The sequence below is a fragment of the Ceratosolen solmsi genome, unplaced genomic scaffold (assembly GCF_000503995.2).
Source record: "Ceratosolen solmsi marchali unplaced genomic scaffold, CerSol_1.0 scaffold63, whole genome shotgun sequence".
Classification (NCBI taxonomy): domain Eukaryota; kingdom Metazoa; phylum Arthropoda; class Insecta; order Hymenoptera; family Agaonidae; genus Ceratosolen; species Ceratosolen solmsi.
The window spans coordinates 525,892-547,407 of NW_011948437.1; the positions used below are offsets into that span (position 1 = coordinate 525,892).

The 21,516-nt window shown below is 25.6% G+C and overlaps 3 protein-coding genes across 3 annotated transcripts in view; 2 read left to right on the forward strand and 1 right to left on the reverse strand.

Moving 5' to 3' along the window:
• LOC105365197 (zinc finger protein 91-like) overlaps positions 1-3,141 on the forward strand; it is a 7,863-nt gene extending 4,722 nt beyond the window's left edge. Inside the window, exons 5-7 of the mRNA XM_011503299.1 lie at positions 1-332; positions 951-1,601; positions 2,043-3,141. Coding sequence (XP_011501601.1) covers positions 1-332; positions 951-1,601; positions 2,043-3,035 — 1,976 coding nt within the window. The 3' untranslated portion in view covers positions 3,036-3,141. The remainder of the gene's footprint in view (positions 333-950; positions 1,602-2,042) is intronic.
• A 4,081-nt stretch (positions 3,142-7,222) lies between these two features.
• LOC105365198 (Williams-Beuren syndrome chromosomal region 16 protein homolog) lies at positions 7,223-10,694 on the forward strand. Its single transcript, XM_011503300.1, has 9 exons — positions 7,223-7,418; positions 7,698-7,958; positions 8,056-8,344; positions 8,562-8,734; positions 8,846-9,007; positions 9,314-9,441; positions 10,077-10,208; positions 10,298-10,375; positions 10,618-10,694. Exons 1-8 carry the CDS (start codon positions 7,304-7,306, stop codon positions 10,373-10,375), a joined length of 1,338 nt encoding a protein of 445 aa, XP_011501602.1. The 5' UTR covers positions 7,223-7,303; the 3' UTR covers positions 10,618-10,694.
• Positions 10,608-20,272, reverse strand: LOC105365272 (uncharacterized). Its single transcript, XM_011503388.1, has 15 exons — positions 19,982-20,272; positions 18,667-18,862; positions 17,827-17,992; positions 17,176-17,339; positions 16,084-16,227; positions 15,839-16,002; positions 15,180-15,520; positions 14,865-14,976; positions 13,064-13,193; positions 12,777-12,916; positions 12,503-12,703; positions 11,562-11,711; positions 11,280-11,440; positions 10,925-11,150; positions 10,608-10,738 (listed from the first exon to the last, which is right to left on the reverse strand). Exons 1-15 carry the CDS (start codon positions 20,040-20,042, stop codon positions 10,608-10,610), a joined length of 2,487 nt encoding a protein of 828 aa, XP_011501690.1. The 5' UTR covers positions 20,043-20,272.
• Between the last annotated feature and the right edge of the window lie 1,244 nt (positions 20,273-21,516).

Sequence of the window (21,516 nt, forward strand, 5' to 3'; positions counted from 1 at the left end):
GCAGGAAAGACCATCTGCATCGTCACTCGGAACAACACAGCGGTCGATACAAAAACTTCAGATGCACACAATGCAATAAGATTTTCGGCAATGAATTGACGTTGAGGAGTCACGTGATAGCAACTAATCACAAAACGACGTTGCACGGGAAAGAATACGATCCGAATAAAAGGATAAAGAGGGTGGCAGCCAGAGCAGCCCAAAGGATCATCGATCAAATCAAGACAGACCTCAGTCTCGATGATTTCGAAGAAGATGAGCGAGACAGAGAAAAGGATAAGGATTTTGACGAGGTCAAGGCTGAAATGTGCGCAACAAAGAACGACCATTCGGTAACGATAGCTCAATATTTTTATAGCTTAATACACACTTATGTATGTATGTATGTATTGTAGCCCAAGATCCTAGAAATTTTGTCGAATTAAATTACTTCTCTAGGAAACATGTATTTTTTTATTTTATTTTTTTATAATTTATTAACAACTTGATACTAAGGGTAAGAAGTTTATTTAGATCTATCTATAGCCAATTTTAACATTTAACAAAATCTTAAATCATAGATAGTAGTAATAGTAATGATAATAATAATAATAATAATAATAATAATAATAATAATAATAATAATAATAATAATAATAATAATAATAATAATAATAATAATAATAATAATGGCAATGTTAGGGAAAAATGTAGTTTCAAAGTATAGATTCGTTCGAGAATTTCTGGTAAATTTATTCTTATCGTGGAATTATTTTTATTAGAAATTATTGAATAGACATTTTTGTCACAAAGTGAAAAGTAAATTTCGATCATACATAAACTTATAAGTAAAGAGATTAATCATTAACGTTTATCAGTATACCGATAGCATTATTAAGCTTATGATTTAAGATGATTTTTTGAATTACGCATTAATTTTATATTTGTTATATTTGTAATCTGTGCCACAGGCAATGAAAAAGATTCAACGCTGCTCCATGAATTTTTACTGCGCGACTTGTAATCAGAAATACAGCTCTAAACATGCTCTTACAAAGCATATGGAACAGCATGTAAAAGAAGAGAGTACAATCAAACAAGATAAAGTAAAAAATGTCGAGGAACATCGAGAGAATCAGGAAAATGAAGATAACGATGAGGAAGATGATGACGATTTTGAAAGTGGACTCGATTGGCCCACGGATAGTCATGAGTGCCTCACGTGTAAGAAGCGCTACAGCACGAAGAAGTCTTTACTGCGTCATCAACTGCTGCACGAGGAGCCGAACTTCGAGTGCGATATCTGCAATGTAAAGTTTTATCGAAAGGATAAACTGAAAGCACACTACGATAAGTGCTCGGAGAAGAATCCCGATCAAGTGCGTAAATGTAATATCTGTGGCGATAGCTTTGAAAACAATGAAATATTGAGGGAACATAGGATCAAACACGTGACGGAAGGCATATTGACAGAGGAGGATTTGCGAGAAATCGAACCGCGACCCGAGGATAAAAATGAAGAAAAGGCACCGCGTAAAAGGCGAACGGATATTGTCGGCCTTGAATGCACCGAGTGCAACAAACGTTACACATCCAGGAAAGGATTATTAAGGCATATACAAGTTAGTACTTTGATGCAGTATATTTGTTTTATCCAATTTTCGTTTATACTAAATGCCAATTATTGGTCAAATATTATAATTATTATGTTGTATTTCTTTCTTATTTTCGTTGATTGAATTCTTTGGAAAATATGCACAAGGTAAATATATATATATATATATATATATATATATATATATATATATTGTAAAGGAATTTACGATTGAATTAAATTTTTTTTGTTTATTTATTTTTTATATTTAAATTCGGAGAGGCAACGACATGGCTGTTCTTACAATTTAACAAAAATATCTAAATTTCTGATAAAATGTGTATTATTTCTGAAATCGGATGACATATAAAGTTTTTATAATTTTCTTTCTACAGTGAAAGTATACGCCTTATCTTATGTCAAAAATACTTAACCAATCTAAAACGATTTTCTTTCCAAACTACTATAGGTACACGAAGGGAAGAAGTATCTGTGCGACATATGTCCAAAGAAATTTTATAGGCGAGAGCATCTGAAAATTCATGTAGCAAAACATAACATGATTAAACCATACAAATGCCCTCGATGTACAAAGCGATTCATCAAAGAAGAGCAATTAAACAATCACTTGACCAAGCACGACAGAAGTTTCAAAAAGGCAAAAGAACCCGATACCTCGAAAAGATTTTTGTGCGAAATATGCTCAAAGAGCTTTACTCAATCGACTACTCTCATAGCGCATTTACGGGCTCATAATGGCATTAAGCCTTACGTCTGCGAAGTTTGCTCACGGCCCTTCACAACGAATGCCTACTTAAAGATGCACATGAGGACGCATACGCAGGAACGACCCTACATCTGTCAATACTGCTCCAGGGCGTTTGCCCGAGCTGATACTTTGGCCAATCACTTAACTACGCACACTGGGGAAGCCAAATACCATTGTAAATACTGTCCGAAGAACTTTCGAAGACTTAAATCGCTTAAGGAGCACGTTTTTATACACACCGGGCAGCGACCGTACGCCTGCCCGACTTGCGACAGAAGGTTTAATAATAATGGTAGTAGGTACGCCCACAGCAAAAGGTGCAAGCAGAATGCATTGCAAGCCAGAGCTCCATCGCTTGGCACGCAGCTCATCGCTACCGAGCACGAACAACACGAACAACACGAACAAAACGAGCAGCAGGAGCAGGAACAACAGGAGCAGGATCAGCAAGAGATACAGAATCAGCTACAGTCACAGAGGCTACATCAGACTACCATTGATCAGGCTCAAATAATCAAACCTCAGAATATTAAAACCATTACGATTACACGACCGGACGGCGCTCTTGGCCAACAACATGTTATGGCGCATCAGGAAATTCTGATGCCTCTGATATTGCCGCTTACAGTTACGCTTGCCGATGTCGGCGAAGAGGTCATACTTCCCGAAGGGACGAAAATTTTCACCGCGTAAGTGGGTGGCAACATTGAGATCTGTGATGAATTGAGAGATAATTGGATTGTTAGCGAGACTCTCGGTCAAACTGACGTATACTCATATAGACTGGTTAATTTTCCATTTCGAGGGAACAGTTTTAAGAAGATTATTCATTTTATGTATGAATTAAACAACGATCGTATGAAAAATGCATTTTTTTGGATTGAATATTTAGTTTTTTTTTTATTTTTTTTTTTTGTTTTTTTTTGTTTTTTTTTTTTGTTTTTGCAGTTGACGAAATTATGAAAAACGGAATTATGTGAATTTTTGCTAATATAGAGGTGTTGCTTTAATAAATAGAAAAACATGATTCTTTATAATCCTCCTATGATAGACCATAAACAAAGAAAAGTTATTGAGAATATTAAAAGAATATATAATTTAATAAATGATAAGAGATGATTTATTAAAACTTTTGAAAAACTGTGTTATAATTTTGACATCATTTTTTTTTATACAATTGTATAGTTTATTTACTATTATGCAATACGTTGCTTGTTTTTTTTTAGTCTTTTTTGTTTTGTTTTGTTTTTTAATGATGTAAATTTATTTGAGCAACACTGAATTAATGTAAAAAAGTTAGAAAATTTGATTAACTTTATAATTCGAAATATAATAATTTATATTTACAAAAAAATCGAGAAATTTTATTTCAAGGCAAATAAGGTTTGACCAATTTTTTGACAACTTTCAATGACAATTTAATGACATTGTAATATTTGATATTTTCATAAAACCAAATTAATGTATTATGGATTATGTATTACAGTCGATCGTAAATTAATTTCTTACACACATTTATTATAAATTTTGCATTGCAAATTTGCAAACAAGTAATACAACCAATTATCTACCAATAAAATATCTTTTAATTTAGATTTACAATAATATCAGATTAATTCATAAAATCATTAGAAACTATTTAAACGTATCGACTATTTTATAATTTTACGAAATTATTAACAATAATAATTATTATTATTATTATGTATTATAAAGCTTATGATTCAATTAATATGAAAATGTACTCTTCCATTTTTATATACTGTATATCAATTCATACAGCATTGACTGATCATTAGCATTCGATATAATTTTTGAGAATTAATAAATTAGTAGTTTTACGGAACTCCTGAAAGTCACTCGTATTATATGTTAATATATTCAATTATATTATTTCTAACGTTTCTTAAGTACAAAATTTGATTATATTCACGACAAATTTTGAAAGAAATACATTTAAAAAATAATAATATATATATATATATATAGATATATAGATACATGTCTGCGTGCGTGTATGCGTGTGCGAATTTTTATTTGGAATATAAAAAGTAATTTTGTTTTCTAATATTTTACTATAATTCAATAGATTTAAATAAGTTTGAATAATAAAAATGTAAATAAATGCATCTTTTAGTAAATTTTTGAATTATCAGTTTGTGTACAATTGCTAAGTAATAATGAAAATTTGATTATCTTTAAAACCTCGTGTTATTATGTACAAGTATTAAGAAATACATCTTGCTTTGTAATATTTTTGAACTTTTTATATATTACTACCACTTGAAAAAGTAGAATATTAAAACTTAAAGTTTTCCTATTAAATATAATTTTTTATAAGATATATATTAGTTGTAATTATATTCCGAATGATTCCATTGTTTTACATATGTGTATATATATATATATATATATATATATGTATGCATGCATGCATGTATGTATGTGTGTATGGATGTATGAGTAGGTGTGTACACACTGATGTATAAATTAAAAAATGATGAATAGAAATTTGACTTAAAAATATTGAATTTGTTAAAAAAAAAGATTACAGAAACCTGTAAAATTGATAATTTTATATCAGAAAGTGAAATTTTTAAAAGTAAATGTGATGGATATTATTTATAGATATAAAATAGTAAAAATTTCTGGTTCATTTTCATTTTTATAATTTACAAATAAGTATGTCAAGTAATTTATTTTATATTCCATATAAAATATAGAATAAAAAATATTTTACATATAATAAAAAAGACCAGAAGTCACTGAGCATTCATTTCGATAATGAAAAGAGGTGGTGAAAGTTGATTTTATAAATAGATAATAAGTCATTGATGAATATTTGATGTATGAGTGCATTGATCGACTGATAAATAAATACGTTGTAAAATATATAAATTTACATTGTACAGATAAATATAGTGAAATATTTTTGTTTAATCGGAAAATGTAATAATTTTGTTCTTATATTCATTGAATAAGAATAATGTGTAAAAAAATGTTTTCCTTCACTAAATATAGAAAAAATGATTATTAGTTTTTAATTTTATTATTGTTATGTATTGAATTAAGCTTTGTTATATCCTTATTTCTTGTGTTAATTGAACACTGTAAAATTATTAATTTAGTATGTAAAGAATGTAAAAATCACTTATCCATTGATTAGCATAAAAAATGATAGCATATTAATATAATTTTTACATAATATAATTATAATATAACGTAATTTTTATAAACATTCTAAATTTATTAATCGTGCGATAATATATGTATAATATTGTTTGGTGATTTTTATATTTCTTTAAATATTTTTGTATAACATTATTATTATAAATAAAATTTAGTTTTATATTTGTACATGATATTTAAATAGACTATAAATGCAAAATTGAAATATATATATAAAGCGAAATTATCTTTTAATTAGTTAATATTTCTACTATAATTTATATGTAAATATTTAAAATGTGAATAAACAAATATCACAGATACAAAGTTTAATCTTGTTACACTATATTGTTATATTATATTTGCTTTTTTTATATGTTAAAAATACAATGTGAAATAGGTATTTTGGTACAATATCAAAGTATGCTTTGGTAATGAAAAAAGAAAAGTTTATTTCCTTTCAAAATGATTTTTCTATTTTTAATGATTTTGATATGATTTCTTTTTACTTTACTTATTTATTAAATTAATAAAATATTTAATTGATAATTAACATATATTTCAATTTTGAATTATAAATAAAATAAAATAATAAAAAATCTTAATACATTCGTTTTACATTAAAGATTTAAAATATATTTAAAAATTTATTTAATGTTTATGTTCTATGTGAACAAAAAGTCTAAAAATACGAGCTAATAATATATTAATATAAAAGTGCATTACATTAATAAGCTTATACTTTACAATGTATGAATTAATTATGCAAAGTTGAAATGTATCTGATTTTAGATTATAATTTTTATTAGAGTCAGTTTGGCAAGTCATTTTTTAAAAAAGAATCCTGAATAAATTAACAAGAACAAATAACATTAAAAGTATTGTTTAAATATTCTTGAATGTCGTGTTTTTAATATTTCAATTACTTATAATTTTTTGTATATATAATTTTCAATCATACAGATATGCGTTTAATTAACGTTTAATTCGTTTAATTCGTTTAATTTTTTTTTTTTTTTTTTTTTTTAATCCATATATGAAACAAATTAAAACTATAATTTAATATTGGTATAATACACTTGATGTAATCTATATATAAAGTAATCATTATTATTTATTCTTAAAATTTATTCTTATTTTTGTAATAACGAAATAAGATTTTAAAAGAAAATAGTTACGTTACAATAGTTATTCGTTTGAATAAAAATTACTATTTTAAAACTTTTTATTATTGAAAAATTGAATGCAGGTGTTATATGATTTTAATAGATAAATATGTTAAGATATTTATTTTTTCATAAAATTGAATCAATACAATAAGAATTTGTGCTAAATTTTTGTTTATACTTTATTAATTATTCAAATTTATGTTTAGGATAGCTCTATGGCATAAATATCATTATTACAATTTTGAAGATCAGAATTACGTATAATATTTTATTTGTAAATAAATAATTATACAAATGTTTATCCTTTTTTTGTTGAATCTTCAATATTTTACAACACAATACATTGATATTGAGTTGAACAAAAAATTTTTTTATAGTTATCCAATAGTATGTGAAGTTTTTTCTAGAAATATTGCTTGCCGTAGTAAAATGTTCCTAGAATATTATGAATGCAAACTTTAAAAAATCACGCTAGTAATATATTGTAAATGAAAATAACTTTTTCAAAATTTTATGTAGTTTATCATGAAGTGTTGTTAACTTTGTTTACAGGAGAATTAAGGGGATTTTAATTTTTAATTTTTAAATATTAATTGTCTTTTTGTTGTAGAAATAAATTTTATTATGTTTAACGTAGTTCGAAACTTAGCTACCAACGTCAATAAACGCAATGCTAAAGAATATCTTAAAAAATCTAAACCTAAATTTTCAAAAAATGTGAGATTGAAAACTATGCCAAGTAAATAAATGATTATTTGTTGTACTTATATTAAGAAAATAATTGATGTCTTTAGAGATAATTTTTTACATATTAACGCGACGATATTCCACTATTTATTCAAATAATTGTAATTCATAATAAATATTATAGAATCATAGCAAAATGGTATTGTTTTCAAATTATATTTGAATTACTTATTTTATTGTAATAGCGAATATAAATTTAATATGTAGAATAGCAGATAATATATTAAATACATTGTGTCAAAGTGATATTTTTATGTTTTTTTTCTTTCAGTATTTAAATATCCTGTAAGTAAAGGAGATTGCAGAGTATATGTTTGGGGTTTACAAGAACATGGAGCTCTTGGAACTATAAAAAAAGTTTCATTCGGAGAGGAAGGTGTTGCTTTTATTGGAACTCCTCATCGATTATCATTTGCAGAATATCATAAAATACTTGATATTACATGTGGTTATGGATTTACAGTATATGCAGTTCAGTCGAAAGATAATAAAATTCTATATGGAAGCGGTATAAATTCAGACTCTCAGCTTGGTATGGTATTAACTAATGATTTGGATTATTAATATTTATTTTATGATAGCGATCTATTTATTTTATTAATTTTTTTATTTCTAATTTAAAATCACAGGGTATCATCCATTAGATGAAAAATTAAAAATTCCAATTATTAAGGAACCAAGGCCAATTTATATACCTTTGAAAGAAAAAACAACTAAGGTCCTAGGACTGGCTGCCGGTCGAGCACATTTGCTTATTTTAACCGACGAAGGACTTTTTACTTTAGGAAATAATGGCTATGGCCAATGCGGTAGGCCAATTATTGGTAACGAAAATTATGTAAAAAGTAAAGTCGTTCATTGTATACCAAATGTAGAAGGGGCAAAAATTACTGCTGTGACTGCTGGTCAAGATCATAGGTAATTTAATTTAAATAAAAACTAATGTCAATATTAATAATACATTATTTTATTTGAATATAAATTAAATTTAAATTTAGTTGCTTAAATAAAAGTCAAATGACAGAGAAATGACAAATTAGTTAATCAATTAATTAATTTTATTATTTATGAATTAACATAGTATTAATAAACATTAATAAAAGTAATATATTTTACGTATATATTTAAATTCAAGCATACTTTTGACCGAGAATGGAGAAGTTTACACATTTGGCTGGGGCGCCGATGGGCAAACGGGTCTTGCACATTATCATAATCAGTACAAGCCTGAATTAGTCAAAGGGGATTTAGTTGGTCAAAAGATTGTCAAAGTTTCATGCACCGCTGATTGTGTTCTTGCACTTTCAGGTTTGTCGGCATTCAAAGATGCAAAATTATTCTTTGAATATTTATTGATATTGTAAATTTATAAACATCTAAACATATTAATATTTTGAAAATATTCTTTGTATTTTCCAGACAATGGTAAAGTATTCGCATGGGGTAATAGCGAATATGGGCAAATACCAACATGCAAGGATAATCAGCAAGTGAATGTAGCGACCGAATTAAAAATTTATGAAAAACTTGGACACATTGTAGATATAGCCGCTGGTGGAAGTTTTTGTATGGTTTTAAACAGTAAGTCATTTTAATTTTTAATTTATTATATTTCAGAAAATTAAGCAATCTAATTTTATAATTAATTTTTCCATATATATGGAATACTTTTATTTAAAATTCGTTTAGACAATAAGCAAATAAGATATTTTGTGCTATACCTATTATGTCGATGGATTAACTTTTCTTTGATTTCGAACAAATAAAATGAGGTTATACCTTGCATTTAAAATGCATATCTTTATACAATATTATAAACACAATTCAAATCATTCTATTTCAATTTCTATTTAAACATTTACTTTCAAATGTATACATTTTTTGTAGGTAGTGGAATTGTTTATGTATGGGGATTTGGAATTCTTGGTTTAGGTCCAGAGGCTCAGAGAGTTACAGAACCCACTTCTATTCCAAGCATACTATTTGGTACCAATATTTCTGACCCAAACACTAGCGTAAGAGAATTTTATAATATAAATGCTATACATTTATAATTATTTATAATAAATTGTATTTATTAACATTGCTAATAAGATTTATTTTGCACGGATGAAATGTTAGATGTTTGAGGTGATTTAACATTTTCTTCCAGACTATATTATATATGAGAGACAACAAGATATTTGAATACAATTATTAATGAATTGAAGTGTATAAATTGTAGATCAATATTGTATAAAATTATTATTATTTTTTAATATGTTTATTATTTAATGCAATTTTTAATATATAAAAAAAATTTTAAATAAAGTATATTTAATATTGATAAATTCATTTCAATTAGTGATATTTAATATATTGTTTTTTCTTAATAATATCGTGAAATTTTTAACATTATAAACATTCAATTAGCGAACAGATTCTTTATAACAATATAATAATATAATATTTAATAATGTATATTTAAATGTAAATTTCGCTGCGAAATTGGCGTATTTTTGTAGTTAAAGGCAATACATGCTTATAAAATAACAGATTTTAGTTAAAATATTTTATAATATATAAAACATAATTATTGTAACATAATTTTATTTATACATGCAGTATGTGTATTTTGAAAGAAATTTTTTTTTTTTTTTTTTAAATACAGGTTGCTAAAATATTTTGTGGCATCAGTCATTTGGGAGCATTAACTGCCGATGGACAGTTATACATGTGGGGACGAAATAAATTTGGAGCACTCGGACTTGGTCATCGGAAAGATCAATTTTTCCCGCTAAAAGTAAATTTAATCCTTTAACGACATAAACATTCTTACGTCATATCAAATTTTGCACAATCATTAATTTAACGGCAATATATTTTCATTAGGTTTCAGTTGGAGCAAAAATTAAAAAAGTAGCATGTGGAGTTGATCACACGGTGTCTATTTGTAAGCCGTTTATTTAAGTAAATAAAAAATTATTTTTGTAACTATGATAAAATTAAATAATTATTTATACATTATTATAGTTACTTCTATAAAAATTATTAAAATATATGAAATTTGTACATATAGATTTAAAACTTAAATATATTTGATAAGAGTTTCTTTTAAAAAATGTACGTTTAATGTTATGAAAGAGTCTTTGTTATGTTTATGTTGCATATTGCATGCCTAAAAAAAAAAATACATGATTTTCTATAAAAAGTAGATGAGCGATAGTATTAATACAGGAATAATAGACAACGAACTGGCTCCACTTTTACATTGAAGATTCTCATAAGAAACTGTGTACTTTATGCTGTCTGGATATCGGCATATTTTTGTATCTGAAACAAATTAAATCCCTGTTAATTCTCTAGGACTGCTAGCAATATTTAAATTCAAGTTCCTAAATCACACCGTCTAATACACACGTATGATAAAAATTAATTTTGTACTTCATCATATTAGTTAACAAATTTAAGACAAGCCTTTCGAAAAAATTCGTATAACATTTATTATTTCTGAATTACCTGTACAAGTATATGGTCCAGTGTTGGTTGAATTCGAACTTATAGATATGTAATACGGTTTACATTGGTGTAGGTAACTAGCACCTTCGCAAGTCATGGATAATGTATAAGTATTACTCGTGATTGTAGTGCAGCTCGTAGAAGTAGTAGTAGGGACATTTTCCTTTGTATTTTGAAGTTCTCTTGACACGCATATCTTCAAAGAAGCTCCATTTAATCCTTGAATCTAAAAAGAAATATATGTAAGAATGAAATATTATCAAATTTTGGATGATAGTACTTTTACTTAACTGATATATATATATGTACAAGTACGTGATAATAATTTATTCGTTATTAAAATTAAAGTACTCACTTTCACTTTGGGAAGATTTTCCGTATCATCACTAGAGAAGTAATTTGGATGGATCCTATAGTAGGCTATACCGCGTGATCCAATAACATTTATCATGGGTCGCGATGTTCCAATTTGTTCATAATTTGCTCCACATTGTGAATTTATAAGACGCCTCGGAACTTTAAATAGTATTTTTAATAAATGTCAATAAACTTGCAAACTTTTTTAATTACAGGTAAAACAATTGGATTGAAAGTACAAATTTTTGAATAAAAAGTATCATTTGTATGTAATATTCACCTTGTTTAATTCTCGATGGCAATGCATCAATCGATGAGTAAGAATCTGCAATTTCACTTACACTTATAGAAATAACATCGGTGTCCGGATTTAATACCAAATCAGACCATCGATCTTTTGGACCATAAGTTAGAAATAGAATGACCGAATCTGTAAATTTTATAACCAAAATTTTTGTTGTTTAAAAAAGATTGTATAATGTCAGTAAAAAAAAAAAAAAATTATGGCTTTATATTAAATAAATTATTAAAATCATGCGTGAAGTTTGAACGTTAAAAGTTAAAGTTGCTATTTCAATCTTATAATTATGATTATGAATTCAGTTAGTATTTGATTAAGTGATTTACGCTATATTTGAGTTTTGTAAAAGAAGCGATTTACACACAAACAGAAGATTAAAATAAGCTTTTAAATTTTTCATTTAACCCCTTTTTTACAATATTAGATATATTATTTCAATAATTTATTATATATATATATATATTGTTAATCAAATTTTTATAGAAATTTTTAAGCAATTGTTTTTTTATCTATAAATCTATAAAATATGTTTAATTGGCAATAACAAATTATTAAGGAGGCTTAATTTGAGAAGAGACTAAATTTTTTAATGTGAGTAGGTATATGCGAGGAGGTTCACCCGTGTGAAATAAATTATTAAATTCTCTATTAAATAAATACATTCGAATCAACAAAATATTATTATATTACACAATAGATATAACTGATATGTAATTAAAATTTTTATGAATTTACAAAAACATTTAGAACACGAATAACTCATTTTGATCGTAAAATTAATTTAAAAGAACGATAATTATGTAAAAAAATATTTATATATATATATATATATATATATTAGAACTAGTAGTTTTAGAATTTTTATTCTTAAATTATCTGTCGTACCGGAGTAATACTAATTTTCAATACAAATACTTTACCAGGAACCTCTTCTCTCATAATTTTTAATGCTTCATAGCAGAACTCCTTATCGCTTTGAGAAATGCTGCTTTGGTAAGGTATGATCAGCACAACGTCGGATTTTCCTCCAGCCCAACCTAATCGCTGCTCGTCATTAAGCTTCTTTATTTGTAAACTCCTTAGCCTTTCAAATGCTCTTGGTAAATCGAATCCTTTCGCGTCTAGAATATCGCGTATATTGATATTAATATTAATATGCTAAATTGAAGATAAATACTATGAAAATGATGTTACATGTTTCGTAGTTTGACGAATTGAAGATGTGAAAATCTAGAATACTATTACTCGAGTTGCTTATACTTGTCCCATCATGGGCATTTATGATCGTGAAATTACTATTATATTTGCTTATATCAAGATTTTCCAGCAACTGCCTAAAATGTAAAAAAATTTTTTAATTGTCATCATTAATTTAATTTTTTTATTTTATTTGAGCTTTCAGCAATTATTTATATTTTGTTTAGACATCATTTATACGAACGAGTATTTGCTTTAAAGGATAGAATAATGAAAATATTTACCCAAGGATTTGTTGAATTACATCAAAAGGCCAAGTTGTATCAAGAATAATTGTTAAATCGACTGCCGGTTCATCGATCATTCCCAAAGCTCCATGTGTATTGTTGCAAATCATATCATTATTCATTGTTGCTAAAAAAAAAACATATAATTTTTTATTAAAATTAAAATAAAAAACAAAATTCAATATTTAGAGTTAAGAATATTACTAATTTTTATATAATAAAAGTACACTATCAATTCAATCGTAATAAAAATATTAAATTAATTATACTATCGATATAATTATATTACCTTATTCAGCAAAAAATAAATATATATAATAATAAGCTTTACAGAAGTATCAATTATAATATAAAATTCATTTTGAAAAAGTTTTAACTTACTTTAATTTTGTAAAGAAATTTATTGGACAGTTTTTTTTTTTTTTTTTTTTTTTTTTTTTTTTTTTTTTTTATTTTTTTATATGTATATCCTTCCAACTACGGTCGTTAAAATTTACTTTTATTCAAATATGTGTTCAACTATGTTGAATTGATAAGATTATTGTTATTCGTTAATATATATTATGATTTATGTATTTTTATGCTTTAATTTAGTTTATACACATAAATACATAAAAAATAAAATAATTTATTAAAGACCATGAAACTATTAATCACAATAATAATATTAATAAAAGCTATACAATTTTGTTTTTCAACGTCGTTTACGAAAAATATTAAATCTGTAAATATTAAATGCAGAAAAGCAATAAAACCAATTGAAGGAATAATAAATAATATAATATATTAATAATACAATTATTGAAATTTCAATTTTAATTAAATAAAAAATTATGAAAGTTCCCTCTATAAATATTGAAAAACCCTTTTGCTTTCAGTAAAAATAAAATACATAATAATTTCAACATTTAATGTTTTAAATATAATATAATAATAAATTATCAATAACAAATTAAATAATGTACTAATAAAAAGCATGCAAGTAAATGAAGTGAAATAATAAGCAAATTATTCGATTTATAAATGTAATTGTCAGAAATAAAAGAAAATTAACAAAAATTTATCATTATTTTGTGGCGAAAATAATTAAATATTTGAATAAATTTAAATAAATCTTAATAATCAAATATCGATAATTAATTTTTATAATAAGTAAACTCAATCTCGATGAAATAATTGTATTATATCTATGATTATATTTGCTTTTTTTTTCAATTTTTTTACCTATGAACGAGGATAATTCTTTGAATCATTTGTATAAATTTTATTTGAAGAATTAATATATATTATGTATAATGTATATATATATATATATATATATATATATATATTTCACTTGTTTTATCGAATCCTTGTATCTAAGACAATTTTATATATTTGCTAAATATAGTTAAATATTTATAATTTTACCACCATTTAATTTTTCTATTTGTATAACTGATAATTCTACCATATTATTTTCTTACTTGCGTTCTCTTACAATAATTGATAAAGATTATAAATTTATTACCGCAATAAATATTTAAATATAATGAAAGCTTGGATTTTATGAGATATATGTTAGAAAAAAAAAAAATTATTACTGGATTTTTATTATCAAGGCATGATCTTTCAAACATCAATATAGCATTTATTAATAGAATATGACATTTAACAAAACTAAACGATGATTGATTAATTCGAACGCTTTCACGTGAATGGTACTTAAATATTTTTTATTCGTTTATTTATTAAATTTTTTATAAAGATCCTTATGGGAAGCAACGCTATTTAACAATTAACATTTGATCATACTTACTTATAAATGTTGAAAAATCTTTTACAGCTTGCGTAGAAAATTTTTCAATAGATTTTAAGAAAAATGTTGCCTTTGCTATTTCAGTACTCAAAATGACGGCTGCACTATATGTCTAAAAATTGAGAAATATTTATCAAATACGATAAATAACTTATTATTATTATTATTATTATTATTATTATTATTATTATTATTATAAATTATATAATGATATGTACGTATCATTTTTTTTTTCAAATTAATATCTCATTTGTGAAATTTAAGTTCGTTACGATTGTTTTATCCGATTGACGAGCTGCACGATTAGCGATTTACCTGAGATGTCAGTGTATTTATAGGAGCAACGTTTGGTAGATGTGTGCGCCTGTCGCAGGCGCGGTTATTAGGATCGAAAAATCCCTTGTTGCTGTAGTACATGTCGAAAATTTGCGATAACTTTAGATTCCCAAATCTGGAATAGTGAATGGGCACTTGACTCGCGAGGACGAGGCCGTCAATGCCGCCACGTAGCTCCGCGGCTGTCATCTGCAGGTTTTCATTTGCATTTAGAAAATAATAGCGCGGTTGAGTGGTTGAGTTCCAATTTCCATCCACCCCAAGATTGAAGTGATCACTCTGCTGCGGGCCTTGAATTAAAGCTACTTCGGCTAGATCACCTGTGTCATTACAAAAATATCATTGTGCAGCCAGAAGTTTTATATATAGTGAGCGATGCCTTTCTACTAGCAAGATAATGGATTGATGGGGTACGATATAAATATTTACATACTATAAAGCCTTCAATTTCTTGGATTTATAATCTATGTATTTTTTCTAGTCATCATTAAAAAAAAAAAATATACAACTCAAATTAAAAATAAATACAACTCAATGAACACATCCATTCCCAAATGTTCATGCCAAATTAAAAGATTTATCGTACAAGACAAATAATCCAATTGTAAATAATTATACATAATGTGTTAGACACGTACCAGCCAATGTTCCAAAAAACTTGTTATCCAAGTTTACTTCCGACAGTGAGTTAAGCACTTGTGGATCGTCACGTTGTTTTATTAGATCATTTACTCTTATCATCTGTGGCTCTAATCCTGCCGCTATTCCAGCCAGTACCAAACCGGCAGAAATTGTACCGTATCTGTAGATTGATTTTTTTGTTTTTTTTTTTTTTTTATTTAATCAGAAATGGTATTAGTTACAATTTGAATTTTATACTCACGGTGTTCGGACGATGCCATTCTCTATGGGACAACGACTACGTGGTGGCAAGTTTGTGAGTCGTGCGCTATTTGGGTGATTGGGAGGCAATGGCGGATATAAGAAATTTGGATCGACTCCACCCTCGGTTTTACTTAGTATTTCTCTAAATTTATATGCCCATTATTATTATCATAATTGATATTATTATCGACATTATTATCGCTCTTATAGCCTGACAATAACAAGTGCTTAATACCGTAAGATCTTGATTATTTATTCATAAAATTTAGTTCTATATATATGTATTTAATATGTTCTATAATAAATATTAGAATAATAAAATTTAATGTTAAATAATCCAATTCATGAAATTTTATCTCATGTACATTGTTTTGAATATTTTATGTGAATATTTATGTGAGTATAATGCAATTAAAAAAAAAAAAAAAAAAAAAAAAAAAAAAAAAATGTTCATTATGTATTTATATGGTGAATATCTTTTAATTGTTTAACAGTAAACTTAATATTTTCTGACAGGAATCGTAATAGAAAATATGGCGATGGCATTTATAGATTGAAGATTTATAGATTTTTGTATATCGAGGTTCAACAAATAATTATTATCAGTGCCGTTAATGCAAAAATTTTTTTTTTTGTATAATATTAAAATTTAATATTACGACTTCGTATATTTAATGTATCGAAAATTTGAATTGTAACAATTCTTTGATATAAATTAGTACAAATAACTAAATAACTATATAAATACATAATAGAGTAAATAAATTCTTACTTATAAATACTTATTTTTCAATCAAATCAATAATTAACAATTCTTAATGCTAATAATAATTTTTATGAATAATATCCATTTAATATTGAATATTAGAAGACATAAATAAATGTACGTCTTTTTTCTAACAATCATGTTCAGAGAAATTTTTTATGCTCCCTTATAAAGCAATAAATTTTAATAGATAATTGGAAAAATTATTTCAAGCATCGTATTGATGTGAATATTAAAATAGAAGCATTATGTTTGAAGTTAAATTAGTAGCCATTTGCAATAGGAGTAATAATAATGTGATTATCGTATTTATAACGAACTAACAATTGTTCTGGTGAAAGTGTTTCAACGTCGCTCTTCACGCCTTTATGCTGACTGGTACTTCTACTATATCTTTGGTAGCCATAATTAGAAAATTTGCAAACCCTGCTTTCATCCCCTCTTTCAAAAATGTCGATGCTACTTGACAGCATAGAATGTAAGGTACACTAAAACGTAAGACAAAATGAATAATATTAATAATTGAATAAGAGCTTATTGATATTTAGGTTGCCAGTAGCAAATAAAACATATTATTCATCATTCGAATTTAATAAATCAAAAAGTAGAATAAAATTTATTAATCATTGGCCGTTTTAAGATTGAACGAAGAATTATGAAATTTTCAAGGTCTCTAATGGTAAACGATGTGAAAATATATAAATCATGACATATTACGGTTTTATATAAATTTAAAATTTAATCACTCGAAATCGCTTCCTTTTGTTTTTCTTTCTCTTCTTCTTTTCATTCATTTTTTCCTTTCTTTTTTTTTTTTTTTTATTAAAAACAATGTCCGTGCATTGATATTTTCAATTTAAACTCATGAGTAATCAGCGCATTCCTAGCCCACATTTATCATTCGTATCGATTGGTAATTATACTTTTTTGAAAAAAGAAACGAGCGATTATTAATAAGATAAACAATCGGCTTACCCGTTCAAGTGCCGAGATACTATCATTCGGGAAATTGACAGCACTTCCGGGGATGACGCGAAGAGTTTGCGCATGACGAAAGAATTGCTGTCCAAGTGGCGCGTAAGGCATTACACCTACCTGTGCCTTAACTTTTGGGTTCTTGACAATACCATCTTGCCGAAAACTGTTATTTAACATCGGACATAGAAGACCATTCGATTAATATTATTTTTCCTCTCAATTCAATTTCCGGCATTTATTCATTAATGCAACTGAAAAACTGTATTCTAACGTTTCATTGCCATTTCATTCCGATACTCAATCCGCGCCCTTTCTGTCATGACAATTTATAACGTAGAATTTTGAACAATCGATGCTTATTTCTTTCAGCTTTTGAACATTTAATGTCAAGTTATTTCAATTATGTTTTTATTGAAAAATAGACTTATAAATTTTATCAACGTCAAATAGTTTGAATACCGCAGTTAAACGAGAGAATTAAATGCCGTACAAAATATTATCATGTTTTTCATTCTTTCTTTTTATACTATTGAAAAAAAAAAAATAAAAAAAAAAGAAAAAAAGAAACATATCCGATGGGCAATGTTCATACTTCTCAAACATACGTATGTTAAAAGTTGAATAATTAATAATTGATCTAATTACATTGATAATAACCCGATGATAACATTCGTAAAGGTATAATAAATATCATTACTTTTAATGGGCAACGTCACGACATGTAAGCGGATAATCTAAATTTTTCGTAATCTTTATCAAAATAACAAAGAAAAAAAAAAAAAAAAAAAAAAAAAAACAACAAAACAAAAAACAACAAAAGACAATGATATAACTTACCGATGTAAAAGCGTGGACAACAAAATACGCAAGTCCATATTTAGCCCAGGAAAATCCTCTATTTTTCGCAAGATGGCAACGAGCGTATCAATGTTATGTGGTAGTAAATTCCATTTTTTGTATGTGTCACCATCATAACACTCGATTAATGATGGAGATAAATTCTTCATTGCATTTTCTTGACATTTAATACCAACTGCGTAATCAATATTCAATTAATATTTTCATAATAGCGATGTAGATAGAGCGCCTTTAATCATATTCAACTGCATGACAATTATTCGTTATTAGTTCCCTATTCCTTATATAATTACTTTAATATTACATTAATATTTATTAATAATGGAATAATCCGATTAGCTTCTGTGCAAATTTAAATTATATTCTTATTTTGTAGCGTTGATTTATAATCTCATTCCTATACTGCATTTGTATTTGATTATTATTATTATTATAATTATTATTATTATAGTTTAATTTTGTGACCTAATAATTTAGAAAATGCTTATAAATATAAATGATTAGAGATTATTACTAAGCTTCTTGTATATCTTTTTTATTTTTTTTTTTTTTTTTTTTTGTCAGAAAAATAATTGCCTAATAAAAATGAGAAAATAAAATTAATTAAATTTATCATTATACGTTATTATAAATATCGAATAATTTAGAGGTCGTATAGAGTTGCAAAAATATATTAATTTTAATTTGTACTGCCAATATATATATATATATATATATATATATATATATATATATATATATATATATATATAAATATATATTTATTTTTTATTTATATATATATGAATATATACTTATCATAAATTCTTAATTTTCTCATTTTCAAGATATTATTTCATTAGTTGACATAATATACTCTAAAATTTGATGATTAAAATCATCAATGTAAAAAAGTAATATATTTTTACTATTGAAATTCATGTTTTTATTTTTCAAAATATCATAAATTATGTATTCTATTAATTATGGTGTTATATATAAATTTCATAAACTACTTCAAAGTTTTGCCAGTTATAAAAATTATCATTTTCAACTATAGCGCTACAATATATCGACGTAATTAATAATAAAATGATTTTGTTTATTGTCGTTCTATTTAATAGTTTTAAATAATAAATTTATGCCATTAAAAATTCTTATTTATTCAGATTTATTTATTTAGGAAATAGTATGCCCACCCACGAGATGAATTTTATAATTTACCTTTGAACAATCACTCTATTGATTCGAATTATTATAGAGATGTATTTTAAAAGTTGAGGAACCAAAAAATCATTAATGTCATATTACTTACCAAAAATACAGATTAATAAACTAATGGGTAGCAGCACTAAATTACTCGTAACTTTCTTCATTCTTGCTTTTATTATTTTCTAATTTTGTACTTTAAACAACACAACTTGTAATTTGAAAAAATAGTCAAGCACATATTCTTTCACCCAGTCAAATTGTGAAAATTCGATGCGAGAAACAAGGAGTCGGATATAACGTTCATAGTTGCCGTAAAACTAAAAAGAGCGGTGAAGCGTCCACACCTTTCGGAAAGTCGTACAAAAGGTACACTTTCCAATATCGACGGTGTAGTCTCAGATAAGATATGATACCGCCGTATACTTTATTATCTGAGCACTCGTTATCTTAACACATACTACCCACTTTTTATGTATATAAGTGCCTCATCTCGTTCATTCTCTCTCTCTCTCTCTCTCTCTCTCTCTCTCTCTCTCTCTCTCTCTCTCAAAATATATTTCTCACCACTATGTTTAAGTAGATCTAAGCGACACTGAAACTATTTTTAATATTTCATAAAAATATTACAAATTTTCCATTTTTCTCAGATTCATTGAAGCAAAAAACACTTGTTAATTATTTACCAAATGATGAGGTAATACTCATTTTATTATTTGAGCCTGTGGCTTTAATTTTTATTGTATTTTATTCATAACATTTGAATGGCGGCTATTCGAAGAATTTTGTTATTCTATAAATTTTAATTTATTTAAACGTCAGAATAATTGAAAATGGAATTTCAAATAACAATCAATTATGAACTGTATATTATGAATTGTATGCTATATTGAAACGTTTCATTTTAATTCACATTTGGTAAATAATCATAATCTCTTATAAGTAAGGATTTAAATTTCTAACAATTCCTTGTTAATTGTATAATAGTGTTTTTTCTTAACTTTATGTTTTTTTTTTTTTTTTTTTTTTTTTTTTTTTTTTTTTTTTTTTTTTTTTTTTTTTTTTTTTATTCGTTTGAATTATATCATTATGAATTATAATCATATTATAAATTATGAATTATAAAGGACAATGTTTAATATTAAATTGTGTATACTTATAAAGAGACTTTATAAGTTTCAAATGTTAAAAAACCCATTTGTATTTAATTTTGTGAAACTATTTAGTTTTATCAAATTTCTGTATAGATTGCCAAGTTTATTATTGACGTCATTCGTTAAGTAAAAGTTGGTAAAATTAATTTTTGTATAATTCTTATATTCATATTACATATAGTTTAAATTTGAGTAAAATGAAAAATAGTAAAAATTAAAACACCGTTCCATGATATAAGCTCAAAGATAAAAAATACGATTAAGTAAATAAAATTATCTTGATTACAAATATGATTCATTATAATTCTATTTAGCATAATAACACATGTATTATTTAACCGCATTTTGCTTTTCTTTTTTTCTTTTTTTCTTTCTTCCTTTTTTTTTTTTTTTTTTTTTTTTTTTTTTTTTTTTTTTTTTTTTTTTTTTTTTTTTTTTTTTTTTTTGTATAGCTAAGCTAATTATTTCGTAATGAATAAATTGTCAG

Coding starts and splice junctions, on each gene's coding strand:
- LOC105365272 (XM_011503388.1), bottom strand. CDS start 20,042: ATGAAGAAAGTTACGAGTAATTTAGTGCTGCTACCCATTAGTTTATTA. Junction 11,712..12,502: donor TATGAGAGAAGAGGTTCCTG/GTAAAGTATTTG, acceptor TAAAATTTACAG/ATTCGGTCATTCTATTTCTA. Junction 11,151..11,279: donor AAAATCTTCCCAAAGTGAAA/GTGAGTACTTTA, acceptor ATTTCTTTTTAG/ATTCAAGGATTAAATGGAGC.
- LOC105365198 (XM_011503300.1), top strand. CDS start 7,304: ATGTTTAACGTAGTTCGAAACTTAGCTACCAACGTCAATAAACGCAAT. Junction 8,735..8,845: donor TTGTGTTCTTGCACTTTCAG/GTTTGTCGGCAT, acceptor TGTATTTTCCAG/ACAATGGTAAAGTATTCGCA. Junction 9,442..10,076: donor TTTCTGACCCAAACACTAGC/GTAAGAGAATTT, acceptor TTTTAAATACAG/GTTGCTAAAATATTTTGTGG.